Source organism: Anabrus simplex, chromosome 2 (assembly GCF_040414725.1).
Source record: "Anabrus simplex isolate iqAnaSimp1 chromosome 2, ASM4041472v1, whole genome shotgun sequence".
NCBI lineage: Eukaryota > Metazoa > Arthropoda > Insecta > Orthoptera > Tettigoniidae > Anabrus > Anabrus simplex.
The window spans coordinates 952,241,652-952,263,015 of record NC_090266.1 but is presented as its reverse complement, the minus strand read 5'-3'; the positions used below and the strand labels follow the sequence as shown (position 1 = coordinate 952,263,015).

Sequence of the window (21,364 nt, the reverse complement as noted above, 5' to 3'; positions counted from 1 at the left end):
GAATGGTAGGGGAAGACCAAGATATGAATATGACAAGCAGATTAGAGCAGATGTAGGATGCAATAGTTATGTAGAAATGAAAAGGTTAGCACAGGATAGGGTGGCATGGAGTGCTGCATCATCCCAGTCTTTGCACTGATGACTCAGACAAGAACAACATGCAACTAAAATCCACAAACAAAAAGCTGCACGAAGGGCACAAATACTCTTACTGCATAACAATTCCATTATATCAGGACTGAAGATGTCCGACTCGGCTGAATGGTCAGCGTACTGGCCTTCGGTTCAGAGGGTCCCGGGTTAGATTCCCGGCCGTGTCGGGGATTTTAACCTTCATTGGTTAATTACAATGACCTGGGGGCTGGGTGTTTGTGCTGTCCCCAACATCCCTGCAAGTCATACACCACACATAACACTATCCTCCACCACAATAACACGCAGTTACCTACACATGGCATCATCAGAGTGTCTGCCTTACAAGGGCTGCACTCGGCTAGAAATAGCCACACGAAAATATATTAATATTTGGACTGAAGATGTTCTAATATACCCAATACTTTCAGAATTCAATATTAGCAACATTAACCACCTATACAACATTCGAAAATGATCAATTACGGTTCCACTGTTAGTGGTTTCTTTCAGAGTGAAAAAAAAACAAACCATACACACATTATCTCATGTGGGATGTTAGGTCACATCAGAATTAAAATAGATATATTCTGTTTCAACAAGTAACTAATATACTTGTACATTTGTTGTTTTAAGAATAGTCTTTATGCTACTATATTTGTTTTATGATGATTAACCATAACAAAAGGTGAATCTGTTGAATGGAATGAGAGGTGAATGTACTGAATGGAAGTGCTACCCAAATACAGTAAAATATACCTATTAGTTTGTCTTCCATGAGTCCCTCTTTCTACCTTTCTTTTCCCTCCTTTAGTTTTTAAAGATGCAATTTATTAAGTCAATTTAGCTTATTTTTGTTCCAATGTGGTACTAAGAGAGGGTGAAACATTTGTTACACTGATGAAAAGCGACGGGGATGCGAAAAATTCCAGGTACAGCGCTATCTTCGTACACCAGATCATCATGGGACCACATAGTTGCAGCTGGATGAGCCGTTCAGTGGTGAAGCCACACTGAAAAATGTTGGATATGCATTATTCAAGGTGAAGACATAATTTGTTTACTTTCATATAACCTTGACATTTATATCTACAAAATCACATATGAAAAATCCAAGTGCAAGTTGGAAGTGACAATTCAAATTAGTGTAATAAACCATTAATAGTATACCAAAGAACTGTACTGTTATCAATGATTTTAAACCTTAATCCAGGTCATCATGTCAGGTCTTGGTAAGCCTAATGAACACATAACAACCAAGTTAATAATAATAATAATAATAATAATAATAATAATAATAATAATAATAATAATAATAATAATAATAATAATAATAATAATAATAATTGTTACGGGGTTGCCCGTGGAATGCAGAGGTGAAGGAAGGTGTGGGCTGGAATGGGTCTAACTACAAAGCTGAGATATTGATTAAAATTGCATTAAAGGTTATATTTTCAAAATAGCAAAACAATTTTCACATAAAATTTCAGATTTTAACAAGTAACAACAAGTCAAATTAGGTACCATTCCAGGAAAGCCAAGATTTAGAGATATTTTAACGACCTGGGCCACGAGCTCTAATTTTTACAATTTCTGAGTACTCAGCTCACAACCACATATTACCAAAGGGCAGAAATCCCCTCATTACATGGAGCACTTGCTCCCACCTAGCACTGTCAGGCCTCCTAGAGGCACATATCCAAATACAAGAAAGAGCTGACCCGCTCTTAATTTTTCAAGCCTATCAAAGGCCACAACGGACTTTACTATTAACTGCCCTCAAGGCACACTTACAAAGAAACAGGGGTATCTTGTACCCAACCTAATGGGCCTTAGTAGAAAAATAATAGGTTAAGTTAATGGCCCGCAACACCAAGTAGAATGGAGGTGAGTACTTGCACTCCTACATGAAATCTTTTAAAACCTAAGAGGCACTAGGCCGATGAACCAGGGGCTATTCCCAAACTATGGAGGTGACTCGTATAAGAAAATTTAATACATTAAGGAAGAAAAAGTTACCAAAACGTAGTCATCTCAAAGCAAAAATGAAGGGGAGCTCGAGAGGGTAAAGCACTCTCTATCCCCGATTTACAGTAAAAGATATATGAAGTTTTACAAAAGTGACAGCAATTTACATGTTTGAAGATAGGTTACATAATAAAGGTTTCGGACCTTCCCCGCGGGTTAAACTGCTGAGGTAGCAAGAAATAAAGATGGTTACGTGGCCATTACCTTGTTGAAGAGCTGCTGCCGGATGAAAGAGGCGCTTCCCACCTCCTGCTACACTTCCATACACTAGGCTACATGTTGTTCGAGTGGCCAAGAGACAGGAAAAATCAGCAGTTTTTATACTCTCGGGGAAGATTCGAGACCTTTCATGAATAATTAAGACAAACCCACAGGCGTTTATTGGGTAGCTTACAGTTACACATCAAAATCGAAGAAGAAAGACCCGATTGGTCAAAAATTAATTACAGAAATTCTAGATTGGCTAAGTTCAAAACTGGCGGAAAGAAAAGATTTATATTGCCAACCCACAAATGAAAGAATGAAATTTAATAAGGAACAAACTTATGAATACAAAATTTCTTCAAATAAAATTCTTCCACTTCGCACCAGGGTGCATGGTCATAGTTTTTTAGTAGAGACATCTATAACAAAATGTCCACACTTCTTGATCAATGGAAAACAAAACAAGTTGAAATCCACACAGTATTGACAACTTCGTAATCACAAAATTTACGGTAGTGACATCTTCTGAGAAACTTACGAATTGATCCAGTTTTTAAAGTTCAGAGTTTCTCCTGCAGAGGAGTACTTTAAGGTGGAAAATTCAAATGTGCGGCAAAGAGGTGTACCAGTAGTAGTAGTAGTAGTAGTAGTAGTAGTAGTAGTAGTAGTAGTAGTAGTTGTATCATCATTAGTAGGCTTTATGCCCCACTAACTACTTTTATAGCTTTTGGAGACGCCAAGGTGACGTAATTTAGTCCAATAGGAGTTAGTTCTTTTACGTGGGGTCTGAATCCACTATCTCCCGAATGCAAGCAAGCTGAAAGCTACAAGATCCAAACCACACAACTACTCGTGCGGTATATGAGGAATATATTTTGCTACTTGTTTAATGTTGCACTAACCCATCAAAGGTTTATGGCAGCAGAATTAAGGTACAGCCCCGTTTGTCTGGTGTGAAGACAGGAAAGCCCAGAAAACCATCTTCAGGGCTACTAACGGTGGGATTTGAATCCACTATCTTCTCAATGCAAGCTTACAGCTGTGCGATTCTAACTGCATGACCAACTCGCTCAGTATATGTTGTTGTTAAGGATGTTCTAAAATAAATAACATCTGATAATGGGATAGTCTTCATAGTGTGAATAACGCTAAAATTGTAATTATGGTTGTTTACATATGTATAATTTTGCGGAGGCATTCTTTTGCCGAGATGTATTCTTCTCAGTATTCAAATGCGGAAAAGGATTTAATTCAACAATATGCTGACATAGTTCACCAGCCCCTTGCAATTTAGTTTTATGCATTCTGTTGCCTTTACTACAATTCTAAAGTACATCGATCCCTCTCCCTAAACCGTGGTAATATGAGATGTGTGATTATGGCCTAAAAACCATCAGGAATCATGAACGCCACTATTAATTCATTGTGAGTACCCCGAATGAACCCACAAAACGAGCACAGATACAAAGAATACATACCTTACAACAGGCGGTGCACACACAGACAAGGAACATGTATTGTATAGGCTGGAAACTGCGCACTGCATGTCAAGCCTCGCAATAGCTTACTTGGCAGGGGCAGGGTGGGAGTAAAAATGAAATGTCGTATGGCTTTTAGTGCCGGGATATCCCAGGACGGGTTCGGCTCGCCAGGTGGAGGTCTTTCTATTTGACTCCCGTAGGCGACCTGCGCGTCGTGATGAGGATGAAATGATGATGAAGACAACACATACAACCAGCCCCCGTGCCATTGGAATTAACCAATTAAGGTTAAAATCCCCGACCCGGCCGGGAATCGAACCCGGGACCCTCTGAACCGAAGGCCAGTATGCTGACCGTTCAGCCAACGAGTCGGACATGGTGGGAGTTGTGATAGTGGATGGTGCTCGAAGATCTGAATCCCCGGCAGATAATTTTTTTTTTTTTTTTTTACAGCCAAATGACTGGGATGTGGCAAGGTTGCATACTTGATAGCTTCCACAGACTGATATGTTTATTTGGCCCTGGAAAGGGCCATTATCTTTTGTTGTGTGTAAGTATGGAACTAGGTTGGAAGAGGCTAGGAAACATGTGACAGGATTTCAGTTACCTACATCTTTAAACGCAGCACCTGCTCGAACTGACGACCTTCATGGTCGATACAGAGCTGTGCACGATGTTATAAGAACAGTCTGGCATGTTGCAACATCTCGGGCGTAACAGATGGGCATGCCTTGGAGATGAGCTGTCTAAGGTGACCAAGACTCCTAGGCTCCTGCGCATATACCAATTGTTTTACATAGTCCAACAGAAAAAACAGGGGTGTAAGATCGGGTGATCTGACGGGCCAGAGGACAGGTTCTCCCCTTCCTATCCAATTCTCAGGATACATCACATGGAGTTTGTTCCAGAAGTCCACTGCTGCGTGCAGTGGAGCTCTGTGATGTTCAAACCATATCCTGCAGTGATCAAGGAGTGGCACATGTTCCAAGAACGGTGGCACGTCATCTTGGAGAAATTGCATATAGAATTCTCCTGTCAGAGGTTCCTCAAAAAAACAGGGACCAATGAGGTGATCACGCATGATACGCTCACGCCCCACAGTACCTGAAAAGCTGCCTGTCATACCCAATGGGGATTATCTACACTCCTGTAATGCACATTACTGTATGTCGCTTAATGGTTCCACTGTTCTGGAACCGCGTTTCATCCGGAAATAAGATGGTAGGATTGATGTCCACATGCTGTAGGGTCCACTGACAGAATACAACCCGTCCTTTGAAATCATGACCATGGAGCTCCTGGTGTATGTACAGATGGTACGGCTGAAACCACTGGGTATTCAATATCCGCATAACAGACACCCAGCTGATGTTTGCCTCCTGTGCAATGGCCCGTGTGCTAGTGTGAGGGTTATAGCAGAAAGCATCCAATACAACCTCTTCATTGTGAGTAGACATCACAGGATGATCTCAAACAGGCCATGTCCTTCCCACGGACACAGTAGCCCAGAGACGTCTTTCCATACTCTGAAATGTCATGCCCGTTGGTTGTCATCTACCGGATAGTGTTCTTGATACAGGCGCTCCATAGATGAGTAACACATACTTGTTGCTGGAATACATCACAGGGCAGTGAATAAGCTTTGTGTTGTGTTGTGACTTTCCTCGAAGGAAGGGAGTTCGTGCAGCTACATACCTACCTGCCATCGCATGTTGATATCATTCCAATGGGTCACACTTTGCCCTACCTGTGGTTTATGAAGCTTGAAACATGTACGACATAGCTAATTGTCTGCCTGTGTCCTAGCCACAGACCATCACCTCCTCATCCTTGTTCAACCCAGGTCTATACCCTATGCCACAATACATATGGTCCATTACAGGGCCAAATAAACAAATCAGTCTGTGGAAGATATCAATTAACCTTACCATATCCCAGGCAATTGACGGCAAAATAAAAAAATACTTGCGTGGGATTCGAATCTTCCAGCATCGTACACTATCACAACTCCCACCATGCCCCTGCAGTTTCCAGCCTATACAATACTTGCTTCTTGTCTGTGTGTGCACCTCCTGTTGTAAGGTACGTTCTTCGTATCTATGCTTGTTTTACAGGTTCATTCAAGGTACCCATAATGAATAAATAGTAGTACTCACGATTCTTGCTGTCTTCTAGCCCATAAACAGACATCTCGTTATATTACACCGGTTTAGAGAGGAAAGGGACGAATGTATTTCAGAATTGTAGCAAAAGCGGTGGGATGCATAAAACAAAATTGCAAGGAGCTGGTGAACCATCTGGTATATATTCGTGCTGCATGCTAGTTCAGAATCTACAATGGTTTATATGGGTTCTTTGAGTATATTAGTGTGGGATATTAGAGTCTTTGTAATGAGTGAAGTTATGTATGAGAATTAATAGTTGGATGAAGTCTTCAATAATGGAACCACAGGTGAATATGTGTATAATACCATGTGTACTGTACTGGAATGAATCAACAAGTTTATTGTATCGTTGATTATGCCATTTATCCAAGGTGTCATCACTATATACGCCCATGTCATGCTGAGATGGACCATACGAGTACTTTGTTTAGAATACCTTTGGATAAATAATTTTGTTTAGAGATGGATCATTTAAATTTAACACCCAAATGTATATCTCAGGCCAAGTCTACGTGCCCGTACCTTATTTAGAAATTTACACTCTGAAGATTATTAAGAAATTAGATGGCTCAGTATGATGAGCTGAGAAGAAGTTATGTGAGTATCTACCCATCAGATGAGCTATGGCAGATGTAAATTTTGAAGAAAGAAGATGGCTCACATATGGGTAAAAAGTAACAATAATAAGTAAAAATTACTTTTAAAAATATTTGTTACCAGTAATTTGGTTAGTTTTACTCAATTACTCCCCAACTCTGAAAAAATTCTCTGAAGGCTTAACATTTTTCTGGTTTACAACAAATTCACATGGCATAAACTTTATCCTAAAGTACCCATCATTACACTCTTTTTTTTTTTTTTTTTTCCTTTTTTCCCCCCCCCACAGAAAATCAGTCTTTTTCCAACGTAGCCCTTGCATCACAAAAGAATAAACCTGCTTGGTTGAATATCAGTAAGACTCTCCTGAAGTAAACTCTTCTCTCTTCTGATATATACAAAAGTGTTTAGTACACTACAGTCCACCAAGAAAAAATCTACTTACTTTATACATATATGCTACTGTTACACAGCCTAATTGTTAAGCAAATAAAAGTAGTAAGATTGTAGATTAATTTGATTTCAATTAAGAATGCCTCTACAATAAGATTTAACTCATAGTTAAATAACACAGATGATTAGGAGGTAATAAAACTATAAAAAGATCATAACTATATACAATTTGGGAGAACGAAGATGACGGAAGTTTATATTAAAGTTATGGAGCAACACAGCAACCGACAATCAGTGACAGAATGGAGGGTTATTATAAAACAATAATATATCCATTATGCTATGTGAGAAGTACTCCATTACTGAAGTCCAAACTAGTACCTTCAAATGTAACTAGACAAAACATTTCTCAGAATATTAAAAAATATTGCACACCATGGTAGGAAAGCCAATACTCTAAATGAGTCTATCATTCTAATTTGCATGGAATACTGTACAAATACTTCATCAAAAATTATTTTTAAATCATATTTGTTAGCAGACACAATTCAACAAAATAACATTTGATTGGGTATTGTTTTCTTTTAAATAAAAAATTAACATACTCAAAGGTCGTTGTTCAGTATGAAGCGATTTCCTTCAGAATGTTTCCCTGAATACCGGTAGCGACACTTGCCGTATGCACCTGCAACCAAACATGAAGTTATACACAATGTTTATTTCTATGATCATTAACACATTTATTCCAAAATTATGAAACAAGCACTATCATAGAGGATACAACACAAAAATTTAAACTTATACACAACAAAGAACAAACTGTTACTCATTCAACATTGCTAGTTGCGGACGGAGGCAAGACGTAAATTGAGTAGTGCAGTTCTACAACGGGCCTTCTCCAAACTTTATATGTTTTGAGTCAGCGACACTAGCGCATCTTGAAAGCTTGCATGAAAATCAGCATGGAGTATGTTCCAGAAAGTCCCTTATCTCACATCCTGTTTTTTCCATAAAGTGCCTTATACAGTTTGTACCAAAATGGTCCTTATCCTTAGTTTATGTGGTAGCTGTTACTGAATTGTGTTCCATAATGGACCCTCTCCTTTCTAATTTTAACCAGCCCACCTATTATAGTCAGCAGCTATATATTTATAACCTCTCTGTTTGTCAGGGTATATCTAAAGATTCTTTTTTTGAAAGACAATGTGTTTATTTATTCAAGGAAAGAGAATGAAAGACCAAGAGGGGTGAATCAGATCAGCAGTGCTATATATCATAGACTGTGTTCTACTGAAATTGGCATTAGTGTTAAAACAATCAGATTAGTGGCCGATAGATGTGGTGGCCAAAATAAGAACTCTGTTCTGATAGGAATGGTGTCAAAATCAGCAACCAAGAAATTCACCAAATAATTTGCATACTTGATACAAAAAGATTAACAATATACCATCCAATAAGTCATAAATTAAAATACATAAATTGTCATCTGAATAAAATCTTCAAAATTACATAAAAAAACATCTCTTCTTCTTAAAATATTCTGATAATGTATCTAAAAACAATGTGCATGTCAAAAATTTAAAACTAAGAATTTATATTGTAGCTTTCTTTACACTCTGCCCATTGAAAATACCTCCAAAATGGCTAACAACATTCTAGCCTGGATGTGATTACGCTTTCCATTACATGTTGTGATTGCTTGTTTACTTACCAAAACTTAAGGAGTGAGTTACAACAAAACTGGCTCGCATGTTCTGTGAGAAAGAAAGGCAAGACTGATTCACAAGTCAAAGTTGGTTGCATGTATTTAAGTTTTGATACGTAAACAAGCAGCCACAACATGTAATGGAAAGCTTAATCACAACCTGGCTAGAACGATGTTATCCATTTTGGAGGTATTTTCAACAAAGAGTACAGAAAAGAGCTGCAATATAAACATTAAGTTTAAAATTTTTGACACAAGCATTGCTTTTAGAGACATTATCAGAACATTTTAAGAAGAAGAGATTTTTTAAAAATGTAATTTTAAAGATTTATACAGATGACAATTCTTGTATTTTAATTTATAACTTATTTGATAGTATACTGTTAATATATTTTCGCAACAAGTCTGCAGATTATTTGGTGGATTTCTTGGTCACTGAAGCTAGAAAAGGTCAATAATTTCAAGTATTTAGGTTGTATGTTCTCCCAGGATTGTAATATAGTAAGTGAGATTGAATCAAGGTGTAGTAAAGCTAATGCAGTGAGCTCGCAGTTGCGATCAGCAGTATTCTGTAAGAAGGAAGTCAGCTTCCAGACGAAACTATCTTTACATCGGTCTGTTTTCAGACCAACTTTGCTTTACAGGAGCGAAAGCTGGGTGCACTCAGGATATCTTATTCATAAGTTAGAAGTAACAGACATGAAAGTAGCAAGAATGATTGCTGGTACAAACAGGTGGGAACAATGGTAGGAGGGTACTCGGAATGAGGAGATAAAGGCTAATTTAGGAATGAACTCGATGGATGAAGCTGTACCCATAAACCGGCTTCGGTGGTGGGGTCATGTGAGGCGAATGGAGGAGGATAGGTTACCTAGGAGAATAATAGACTCTGCTATGGGAGGTAAGAGAAGTAGAGGGAGACCAAGACGAGGATGGTTAGACTCGGTTTCTAACAATTTAACGATAAGAGGTATAGAACTAAATGAGGCCACAACACTAGTTGCAAATTGAGGATTGTGGCAACGTTTAGTACATTCTCAGAGGCTTGCAGACTGAACACTGAAAGGCATAACAGTCTATAATGATAATGTATGTATGTATGCATGTATGTACGTATGTATGATGAAGAGAATGAATGTGGTTCTCGAAACATGTACATCATTTTAATTAATATGGATTAAATAGCTTTTGATTAGTACTGAAAAGGCAGACATATAAAATTACCAGTGATTTTTCAGTGGTTTTTTTTTTTTTTGCTAGGGGCTTTATGTCGCACCAACACAGATAGGTCTTATGGCAACGATGGGATAGGAAAGGCCTAGGAGTTGGATGGAAGCAGCCGTGGCCTTACTTAAGGTACAGCACCAGCATTTGCCTGGTGTGAAAATGGGAAACCATGGAAAACCATTTTCAGGGCTGCCGATAGTGGGATTCGAACCTACTAACTCACGGATGCAAGCTCACAGCTGCGCGCCTCTACGCGCACGGCCAACTCGCCCGGTTTTCAGTGTTGTTATTGCATAGAGAAAGTTATTAGGAAGGTAGATACTACAACAGACACAAATTATTGAAAATCCACAGCCTGTTTCCAGTCATTCGACCGGGTCAGGAATAGAATGAATGAAGCCCCAATCTAGTGGCGAGGATAGGGATTGTGCCGGCTGCCGAAGCCTGTCGCACTTCTCTGGGGCAATGATTTATGAATGACAGAGGAAATGAAATGATATTGGAGAGTGTTGCTGGAATTAAATATGACAGGGAAAACCAGAGTACCCGGAGGAAAACCTGTCCCGTCTCCGCTTTGTCCAGCACAAATCTCACATGGAGTGACCGGAATTTGAAACACGGAACCCAGCGGTGAGAGGCCGGCGTGCTGCTGCCTGAGCCACGGAGGCTCTTTCCACAAATTATTATGAAGAAATATTTTCTGATCATGGCACTGTGTTCACACTTGGTTCAGATTCAGCACCAATGTGTGACTGAAAGTGTCAAGAAAATGCAAACTTGGAAACAACAGACTTGTTTTCCTTTTTTTACAATTTGATATTTTTTTACAATCTTCAGGGCTGCCGACAGTGGGGTTCGAACCCACTATTTCCCGGATGCGAGCTCACAGCTGCGCGCTCCTAACCGCACGGCCAACTCACCTGGTTTTTGGCATTTTAAGCTCCAATCATCAAAAAGGGTCATCATGAATAGAAGCAGGTGTTGTAATATTCTAAATAAAAGAATTCTGCAGGAATTACTGTGATGTATTGTAAGAGCATTTTAAGAAAGGAAAAATGGTCACAAGCATTGCCCCAGAAACAAGTGTTAATGTAGAAAAGTGAAGGATGTTGCAGACCTTCTGAGGAAACATTACGGAGAGGATTGGACGAATGAAGAGAGACTGTCATTTTATAACGATTTAATGAAAAATTGAGAAATCTTGAGAAATAGAAAACACTTTGAAGTACCCTCTGACGATGATCTTTTTATATTAAAATGTTCAAGAACATGACAATGATTGGCAAATATAAGACGTTCTCAGCTATTCTTTACCTACTTCTCAATATTTTGTCCAACTATTTTTCTACTGTTCTGGATTATTATTGCATATAGATTTACAAAGTAGTAAAATGTTTTTGAGACAATTGTTCTTATAATATTAAAGCTCAAAAATTTTAAATAAATATGCATTGTAATAACTATGATATTTTATGATTGATCCATATTTTTTACAATTTGCTTTACGTCACACAGGTGCAAATAGGGCTTATAGCGATGATGAGATAGGAAAAGCCTGGGAGTGGGAAGGAAGCAACCATGGCCTAAATTACTGTACAGCCCCAGCATTTGCCTCATATGAAAATGGGAAACCATGGAGAAACATCTTCAGGGCTGCCGACAGTGGGGTTCAAATCCACAATCTCCCGAATTCAAGCTGACAGCTACATGACCAAAACACAGTCACTCACTTGGTGATTGTCCCATTAGTGATCTTATCCTAAGTTGCTTGTTCCAAAATTTCCCTGTGACACAGGAGTGACCCAAAAGAGACTTTATCCGTTTTTAAAACAGGGCTGGCAAAATAAGAGTTTTTTTTAAGAAATCATAACAACACTGTTTTTGTTTCAAACAGTTTTTTAAATTTTTGAGACCTGTGTAGAATCTCTTTTAAAGGTTTTCTCTATGATGTGGAAAGTTGTTGTAGAATATTTTATTTGTAAATCTTTTAAGGAAAACTTACTGTGCGATGTGGAGTATTGTGGTAGAATATTTTATTCATATTCCATTTAGCTGCCTAACCTGTATGGTGTACAATATTTTGTAGTATGTTTTATTTGTTATTCACCTTATCCACTTACATAACTTCTAAATTCTGAATTGTTGTTGTTCTATAATAGCTGGAACAGTCCAGAAAGGTTGTGATGCGGACATTTAGAACAGGGTGTGTTGACCCCTGTCAGTTGTGGATTCTAGAAATATGTCTTTACTAATTCTGGAAAATGGAAAGTTCGCGATTGGTGTCTGTATATGTTCGGGAACATTGTATAAACATCGCGACTGGATAAGTGATTGGTGAGTCTGGGTGGCGATAGGCGAACTCCTGCATTCTGATTGGTCACCCAATAATCGGACAAAGGTCAGTCTTCCCTTTTTAAGTGAGCGAGGCAGCATTTCATGGTCTTTCGTTCTCTCGCCAGCACAAAGTTTTCACGCACGTCGGCGACTCCTCGCTCCCGGGATGGGCTACCTTGAGGTAAGCACTCTTGATTTCAGTTCCACCTTAAATTATATTTAATGTTCCCTTGCATTTACATATAGGAGTTTGCCCGAACCCCCCTCCAGACTCGCTACTCAATTAATTCAGATGCCTTAGCTTTTCAGCTGGGCTTGCCTGCTTGCTTTTGAGGCATTCCCCCTTCCTTGTTTTGCTAAACATGTAATGTGTAGTTTAATGTATTTCCCTCAGGGTTTGCCTCTAGTAACTCCGTGTCACTTGATGCACGCTAGTTTCTCCGCTGCCCCACATCAGAAGAGTTTTAGGTGTGGGAGCAAGTTGAACTGGCCTCTGCACCAAGTTTAGATATTTCTGATTTCCCCCATTTCAATTATGTTTCTCAGATGTTTTAGAAAGCACGTTTTCCTTCATTCTAAATTGTATTTGTATCTCGTGGGCCTTCTTACCTTCAGAAATGCATTGTAGAACTTGAATTATGCTAGGGTGTATTTAGTTAACCTCTTGACCTAATAGCAAAGCTCTTGTCAAACAACATCTAAACTTTCATTCGTAAAGTGTGTAACTGGATTGTGGAGGATGGATGCATTTTGTTCGAAACTCACCTTGTAATGTTCATTTTGAGAATAATATTTTGAAAACGAGACATCACCGTTGATTTTTCTGTAAACCCGCAACCTTCGCATTTCTATGGCCCTTGGTAGGATCCCAGTCCCCGTTCCACGTTCCTTGTTCATAGTCGTCAAGTTGTTTAACCTGATATTTGTTGATGTGTATTTGGCGCAGTTCATCGGCTGTTTACTGCGTGTCTTTTAACTGTGTAACTTAAGTAACTTCTAGATTCTGAATTGTTATTCTATAATAGCTGGAGCAGTCCAGAAAGGTTGTGATGCAGTTACAATTTTGAACATGTTTTAAACAGTGTAATAAAATGCCATATTTTTAACACTTAGGGTGGGTTGCAAGAATTATTCCTCCGTTACTTACTGGACCTACATTTTATTCAACTTCAGGAGTTGCAGATAACACATCTAACGCTCCACTAGCTAAATGAGCCTTTGGCAATGAATCTTGGATCTTGGCGAATGATCACTGCCTACTATATATCAATGAGGCTTCCTTTTTGATAAAATCCAGAAGGCGCTGCATGTGCAGCAATAGAGCACGCGGATTAATTAACCTTAAAAGCATCAGTTTTCACTATTCATTGCAATGGCTCATTGGCTTTGCTATAATAAAACAATGCATTCTACCAAACTGTAAGAAAACTTGTTTGGAGCAAAGAAGTACCACGGAAAATAAAGAGATAATGTACAAAATGTACTACGTACCCATACTGACTTATGCAGCTGAGACTTGGACTTTGACTGGCAGGCAAGAGAGTAGAATTCAAGTCAGTGAGATGAAAATCCTAAGAAGTGCAATAGGAAAGACAGAGTGAGAGATAAAGATGTTAGGAAGGAAGTTGGGATAGGAAAGCTAAACGAGAGAATTGAAAAGAATAAACTAAGGTGGTTTGGACATGTAAAGAGGATGGAGGAGAATAGAATTCCAAGACAGATGCTGGAGACAAAGTGCGAGGGCAAGAGAGCAAGAGGAAGACCTAGAACAAGAGGGATTGAATCAGTGAAGAGCGACATAAGAAGATTAAATTTAGACTGGGACAAGATCGTGGAAGAGGAATGGTGGAAGGAAAGAGGAAGATGGAGAAGTGCCATAAATACCATGACCCGGCAGGAGGTGGATAAGGGAAATGATGATGGAGAAGTGCCATAAATACCATGACCCTGCAGGAGCTGGATAAGGGAAATGATGATGACTTCATGAGTCAAGAGAGAAATAGGAGCCAAAATGTTACTGAAAGAGACAAGCTTATGATGTTGGATGTAGTGAAGGTACATACATTTGACCAAACCAAATTCTGCTGACTGTGTAAAAATGGTTTTGCAAATAATATATCCCTGTTCTATTCACCGCACAGCTCTTGTCTTTACAGAAATAATTCTCTCTTACTTTACTTGGAAGTGTATATAAATACTGACATAATGATTAGCTGGATGAAGTGCCAGCACTTTGTACCAGAAGAACCTGGGAACACTTGTTGTTCTTTGCACTCTTTGAGCTTTCAAATGTTTTTCTTTTTTAATATGCTGTTGTACAACAAACCTCATTTCTGCACTCACTTTAACACTGCACAAATAACAAAACAAAACATGCCCATCTGTTGTAAATGTGTCTTTACCAATAGACACGATACTGTATAGGCTTTTGGGCTTATGCTGTGTCAAGAAAATAAGGTTAAATTCGTTATGTTTCGTAGAGAACTGTGCCCTGCATCCTCAGAAGAAATCTCGACTGTCCACGAGAAAGGCTTCTTAAACAATGGCTCTTTGAATTTAGACGTTATAATAGAAGTGGAAATAGTACGTTCATTCGCCACCGGATGGCTCCCAGGACATGGCACAACACTAAAGTTTGAAGCGGAAGCTGACCGAACCATCAGAACAGTCTAAGCGGTTCACATAACGTGTGTACGTAACATATGACATTGACAGGTGTATGATATAGACACAAGCCTGGAATGAAACATCTGGTGACGAGGAACGTACGAATTTGGAAAACACTGAGATGAAATAACAATAGTGAAAGGACAGCCATTCTTGTGGACAGACGAGATTTGTTCTGATGACGCAAAGCACAGTTCTCTGCGAAACGTAAAGAATTTAACCTTATTTTCTTGACACGGCATAAGCTCAAAAGCCTATACAGTATCATGTCTGTAAGTACGGGCCGTGAAAGCATCAATGGCAACATGTCTTTACCAAATTAATTCAGTAGCTGAAGTGAAAGTACATTTTGTGATGGTTTCTCTTTTGGCATTTTTCTTGCACAGAACTGCTACGGTCGTCTGATGAGATGTCAGTGGTGCGAGGGGTAAGTATGGCTGCTGTGCACGAGCCTGTCTCAAGTCTCAAGGCATGACAATAAACATCTGTTCTTTTTCGCGACGACTGTTTTTTTCAATTTATTTTATGTAGCACCAACAGAGATAGGTCTTATGGCGACGATGGGATAGGATAGGGCTAGGAGTGGGAAGGAAGCGGCCGTGGCCTTTATTAAGGTACAGCCCCAGCATTTGCCTGGTGTGAAAATGGGAAACCACAGAAAACCATCTTCAGGGCTGCCGACAGCGATAACTTTATAAATTAAAATTATAATACAATCATGAAGTGTCTAATATTGGGACATGTTTCGTTCGACATAGCGAATATCATCAGCCATTAATGCAACAAAAACTAGGTTAGGACAATGAGCTTAAAATATAGAGAATGTTATCATCATATTAATAAATCAACCATGTCGTAATAAAAAGTGATAATCAACAATCAATACAATAAAAACATTAGACTTGAAGTTGTAACAATACATGCAAGTTAAAACCAAAATTCGTCGTGGAGTATATTAACGGTGGCAATCTGTGGAATTAAAAACAATTATGAGTTAACTTCATTCCCCTTTTTTCTTTCTTTTCAGATTCAAACTCTAGTTTGTGCCAGAATATGCTCTCTGTCTTATAAGAATCACTAAAACTCTCCCCACATTCAAGTTTCATCGCTACTCTTTAACGAATTTATTATATAAACATCTACTTTTATTTGCTAGCGTGTATATATTAACCAGCTTAACTGGTACTTTTCTGACAGTAAGATTGCATCTCTCTTATGAATTTTGCTTTTGCCGAAGTTCAAGTTATACGTCAAATTTTAGTTTGTTCAATGTTATGTGCCTTTGACTAGTTCAACTTGGACTCGTAACAAGTCAATGAACTCTATTTTAGCCCTTATTTATGAATTCAAAGAAACTTCATCCTCACAATATTAATCCACGCTTCACACATTGACTATATTTATGTCACAATATCCATTGTCATGTTTCAGCGGCCTCATAATTCTTTTTAATTCCACAGATTGTCACCGTGAATGTACTCCACGATAAATTTTGCTTTTGACTTGCATAAATTGTTACAACCTCAAGTCTAATGTTTTTATTGTATTGATTGTTGATTATCACTTTTTTTTTTTTTTTTTTGCTAGGGGCTTTATGTCGCACCGACACAGATAGGTCTTATGGCGATGATGGGATAGGAAAGGCCTAGGAGGTGGAAGGAAGCGGCCGTGGCCTTAATTAAGGTACAGCCCCAGCATTTGCCTGGTGTGAAAATGGGAAACCACGGAAAACCATCTTCAGGGCTGCTGATAGTGGGATTCAAACCTACTATCTCCCGGATGCAAGCTCAGAGCCGCACATTATCACTTTTTATTACAACATGGTTCATTTTTTAATATGATGATAACATTCTCTATATTTTAAGCTTAGGGCCCTGACCTAGTTTTTGTTGCATTAATGGCTGATGATGTTCGCTATGTCGAACGAAACATGTCCCAATATTAGACACTTCATGATTATATTATAATTCAATGAGTGTATTGTAATGTATTGAACAGGTGGTTATAAATAAAAGAATTTTATAATTTCAATATATAACATTTTCAATACGGTTTTAATATGAGATTAATTACATGTAACGTAACAATGACTTTTACGAACTGAGGTGCTGTTTTCAAGTTTCAAAGTGGTAGTGCAATTGTGAATTAGTTACACACTCCCTGTAAGTATTGCATAATGAACAGTTTAATTATGAAAACATCTGTTTCAGAGAGCTCGCAGTCTCCACGACTAATGTTTGTAGCTTTAGAGTGTATCTGTTACTCTCGCCATACCTACAAACTGCCGCAACTTCTCATCAGACGCTGATAGTACTTGGGAGGGTAATTTTGCACTGAAGGGGAAAGTTATATAACTGTCTTTCTCGTTTTCACTTGTTCTTGGCCTTGAGGTACGTGGGAGTGAATGACTGGTTGTAGGGGCGGGTGCGAAGGCTGGTACACTCCTTGTGTTTGAGACATGTTAGGAAATACTTTCTCTTAATTATCAGAATTCTGTATTGTGTTCTGTTAATTGCAGCATAGGAAGTGTTTACAACTCAGCAGTATAATCAGCTTATTGCAGTTGAAAGGTACAGGGAAAGAAGGGGCTAATTATATAGTGATGATGTATGCTCCTTGTTGCATCACAACTACTGTTACATCTAGAACCATTCTAATGTAATGCACCTGAATCGTGTCGTGGACAAGAAAAAACTTCACTTTTTTCGGTTCCTCTTCAGCATGGTGAACGTTGAAAAAAACCGTAACTTTCCCAGTATGGGGTCATCCCTATCTTGAGCAATGATGAGAACATGTATTTGGTGGATTCCAAAGCCCAGGCAATTGTTTCTAGTGACCGGATCTCTAACATCACAACTGCTTGTCAGAAGCCCCCACAGATCAATGTTGTCACAGCTGACCACACAATGTTTAGGAGCAGGAAGAACTTCTTGACCGAGTGAGTAGGCCATGCCGTTAGGGGCACGCAGCTGTGAGTTTGCATTCAGGAGATAGTGGGTTCAAACTCCACTCTCGGCAGCCCTAAAGATGGTTTGCCGTGGTTTCCCATTTTCACACCAGGCAAATCTTAGGGCTGTACCTTAATTAAGGCCATGACTGCTTCGTTCCCACTCCTAGCGCTTTCCTATTCCATCGTCGCCATAAGACCCATACGTGTCAGTAAAGCAACTTGCAAATAAAAAAATAAAAAACCTTCTTGGATGAGAGGTATGCAAAAAATCACTATTTCCATCCCTGACAGTAACAGAGATCAAGACTCAGAGAGGACTGTTGTTGAGCTTCCAGACCACTTACAACAGAGCTTGAGAATCAGTCTCCATAGCATTGAAATGGAAGGGACATGATGCTTGCAATCATCCCGATAGCCAATCTGACCTACCAACATAGCACAATGCTTTTCTTCCCTAGGAGCTTTGCTCATATCTGCCGAGAAGTCCACAGACGTACAAGAATGAATGAGATTATGTGGTAATGAGGCAAGTGATTATTTCTCACGATAATGGACTCTAGCCTGTGTTATGGGGTGTGATGGACATAATAGTTACTGAAGTAATTAGTAATTGTTACAAATGTTGTAAAATATGATATTGTGCTTGTCAGGTGCTTGAAAAATGCTCATAATTTATATATTGCTCTTGTTATTTTACTAATGATAATGAAAATAAATAATAATACAGAGACTTAAGATAACAGTTCATTGCAATAAGCCCCTTTTTTCCTACACATGTACGTAGTCAGAAAATATTTTAATTTTTTGTCTTACCGTACGTTAAAATTCCATAATGAAAATAAGTTACACAGTTATAAGAAATGTACCAAGATAGTTGATTTTCTGGGCTTTAAAGTCAGTAAAAGCACAGATTTTAAGAGGTTGTGAAGTTTAAAATGCTTCTACTGAAGAGTTAGTAAAATGCTGATGAGCCCCTTCTGTCCTTGTACCCACCAGTTATCAGTTCAACTAGCAAAAGAAAAAATCCAGTATAGCAAAATTTTATAGAATACAAAAGTTCTAATGGCAAAACAATTAGGGTAAAATTTAAGTTGTGCAAGGAAGACACGGTTGGGTTAGTTGCTAGAATAAAATAACATAGAGAGACAAAATCCCCTTATAGGAACAGAGCTGTGTCCGCACAATTTGAGAATAACACTAACTGTGTAGCCATGGAAATGGAATATGAAATTGAAAACAAAACTGAAGGTTCAGTAATGTCCTCTCATCAGTAGCTCGCATCACAATCACTTCAATCACATTTTAGTTCTACAGGTAAGGAATAATTACATAATGAAATTGATAAAATTACAGTGAGACAAATGTTCAATAACTGATTTGTACTTTAAAATAAATAAAATTCCTAGTACACTTTTGTTGAAACTGTTTGTTTTAAACAGAAATATATTACTTAAATTACCATTCTATTATGCACATGAAAATATGATATATGATTTTATTCAGAAAATCAATGTACTGAACGGACTGGCCATGACTGTTAATGCACTGCAGCTATGGAGCCATACTCTGTATTTGGGAGAAGAGTGGGTTCGAATCCCACCGTCGGCTGTGTGATTTTCTGTGGTTTCCCATTTTCACCTCAAGGCAAATGCTGGGACAGTTCCTACTGATAGACCACAGGAGATTCTTTCCACCTCTTTACCCACTTTCATCTGGAATCATCATTTCATCTCATTCTGAGGTTGGCAACAGGAAGGGCATCCGGCTGTAACAAGTACATGCTCCATCCCCTACCCCATACCAGAAAACGGGACTAAGGCCTGTATTCAACAAAACAAGTAAAAGCTTTTATCTTGGTTTAAAGCTAAGAAAACTGAGATAACAGGTTTTTTTTTTCAATTTGCTTCACGTCGCACCAACACAGATAGGTCTTATGGCGACGATGGGATAGGAAAGGCCTAGGAATGGGAAGGAATCGGCCGTGGCCTTAATTAAGGTATAGCCCCAGCATTTGCCTGGTGTGAAAATGGGAAACCACGGAAAACCATCTTCAGGGCTGCCGACAGTGGGATTCAAACCCACTATCTCTTGGATGCAAGTTCACAGATGCGCGCTCCTAACCGCACGGCCAACTTGCCCGGTGAGATAACAGTTAAATATGTATTCACCAACAACATTATCTCAGATAATGGGTATTATCTCATTTCAAAATTTTACTGGAGAAAGGTTGGACAGTAAATGAGGAAATCTAAAATAAAACTTTTCAAGAAGGCAGCTGGAAGATGGCTGGTATATTTAACTGACAGAGAAAATTACGACGACTGGGAATATGACCAAGATTGTGCAATAAAACGTCCCAGGTGGATAAAAAGAAAGCACTAAATACTTTGAGGACTATGATGATGCTGATTTTGAAACAAATTTTAGGTTATCTAAAAGTCTGACATTCACTGAATAGTAAATAAGACTACGATGAAATATAACATGAGGGAACCTCTTAAAACAGTTTCACGCTAACCTGGCAACATTTTATCCAAAAACAGTTTCACGCTAACCTGGCAACATTTTATCCACATATATAATTCATTTTTCAACCAATACATGTTGATCTTAGACATCTATAACAATAGTTCATTTTATTGTGTAAAAAGTGTTCCCAACTATAAACAGTTTAATGCCATCGTACAAGGATTATGCTCATCGTTCCGTATGAATAATCATTCACAGCAACGTATCATCAACAATTCATATCATTCACCTACACTTCAAGCTATTTTAATGTCACCAAATGTTTTAACAGACATATTATATTCTTACTGATCATTTTTTATATTGTTGTAATTAGTTTTATCGTTGTATTAATAGATGTTTTTACATTATATGTACAGGGATCAGGGCCCTGACTTACCTTGAATTAAGTTATTTTGGCTGATGATGCTCACAAAGCACGAGCGAAACATGTCCTATTTTTAATATATGTTAATGGTTTTATCCTAAATATAAAGGATTACTAAGTATTAGAAAGGTGGTTTTTATTATTGTAACAATTTCTATTACTGTCACTGATTGAATATAACCTGGAATTCCCAACAAATAGGTAGGACTGAGATGAATTCTCGATTTATAGCTTGTAATATGTTGTACGGTACATGACCAGATGACTTTATAATGAAGAATTAAGGAATACTGCCTTATTTTCTGAGTAAAATATACATTATGTAGGCTATAATTTGTTTTCTTATTCCTTACTAGCAAGATACCCGTGCTTCGCTACGGTATTATACTGAAATTTATAATTGAATGCTTATTGTTTTAGACATATAATCCGCCGAAATTCGCGGTCTGACTCGTTATCTGCGAGAACCCACCAAAATTCCCGATCTGACTCGTTTTCTATTAGATTACGGCATGTTTCCTCCCATTTTTCAATCTTCTTTTCCAGCAATCGATTTCGTACTTTCCGGGCTAGGCTCAGGTATTC

General features: G+C 38.4%; 1 protein-coding gene across 1 annotated transcript in view; it reads right to left on the bottom strand.

The window, feature by feature from the left end:
• Positions 1-544: 544 nt before the first annotated feature.
• LOC136863210 (leucine-rich melanocyte differentiation-associated protein) overlaps positions 545-21,364 on the bottom strand; it is a 148,576-nt gene continuing 127,756 nt past the window's right edge. The window contains exons 6-7 of the mRNA XM_067139580.2: positions 7,606-7,685; positions 545-1,145 (exon numbers count right to left, since the gene is read on the bottom strand). Coding sequence (XP_066995681.1) covers positions 7,606-7,685 — 80 coding nt within the window. The 3' untranslated portion in view covers positions 545-1,145. The remainder of the gene's footprint in view (positions 1,146-7,605; positions 7,686-21,364) is intronic.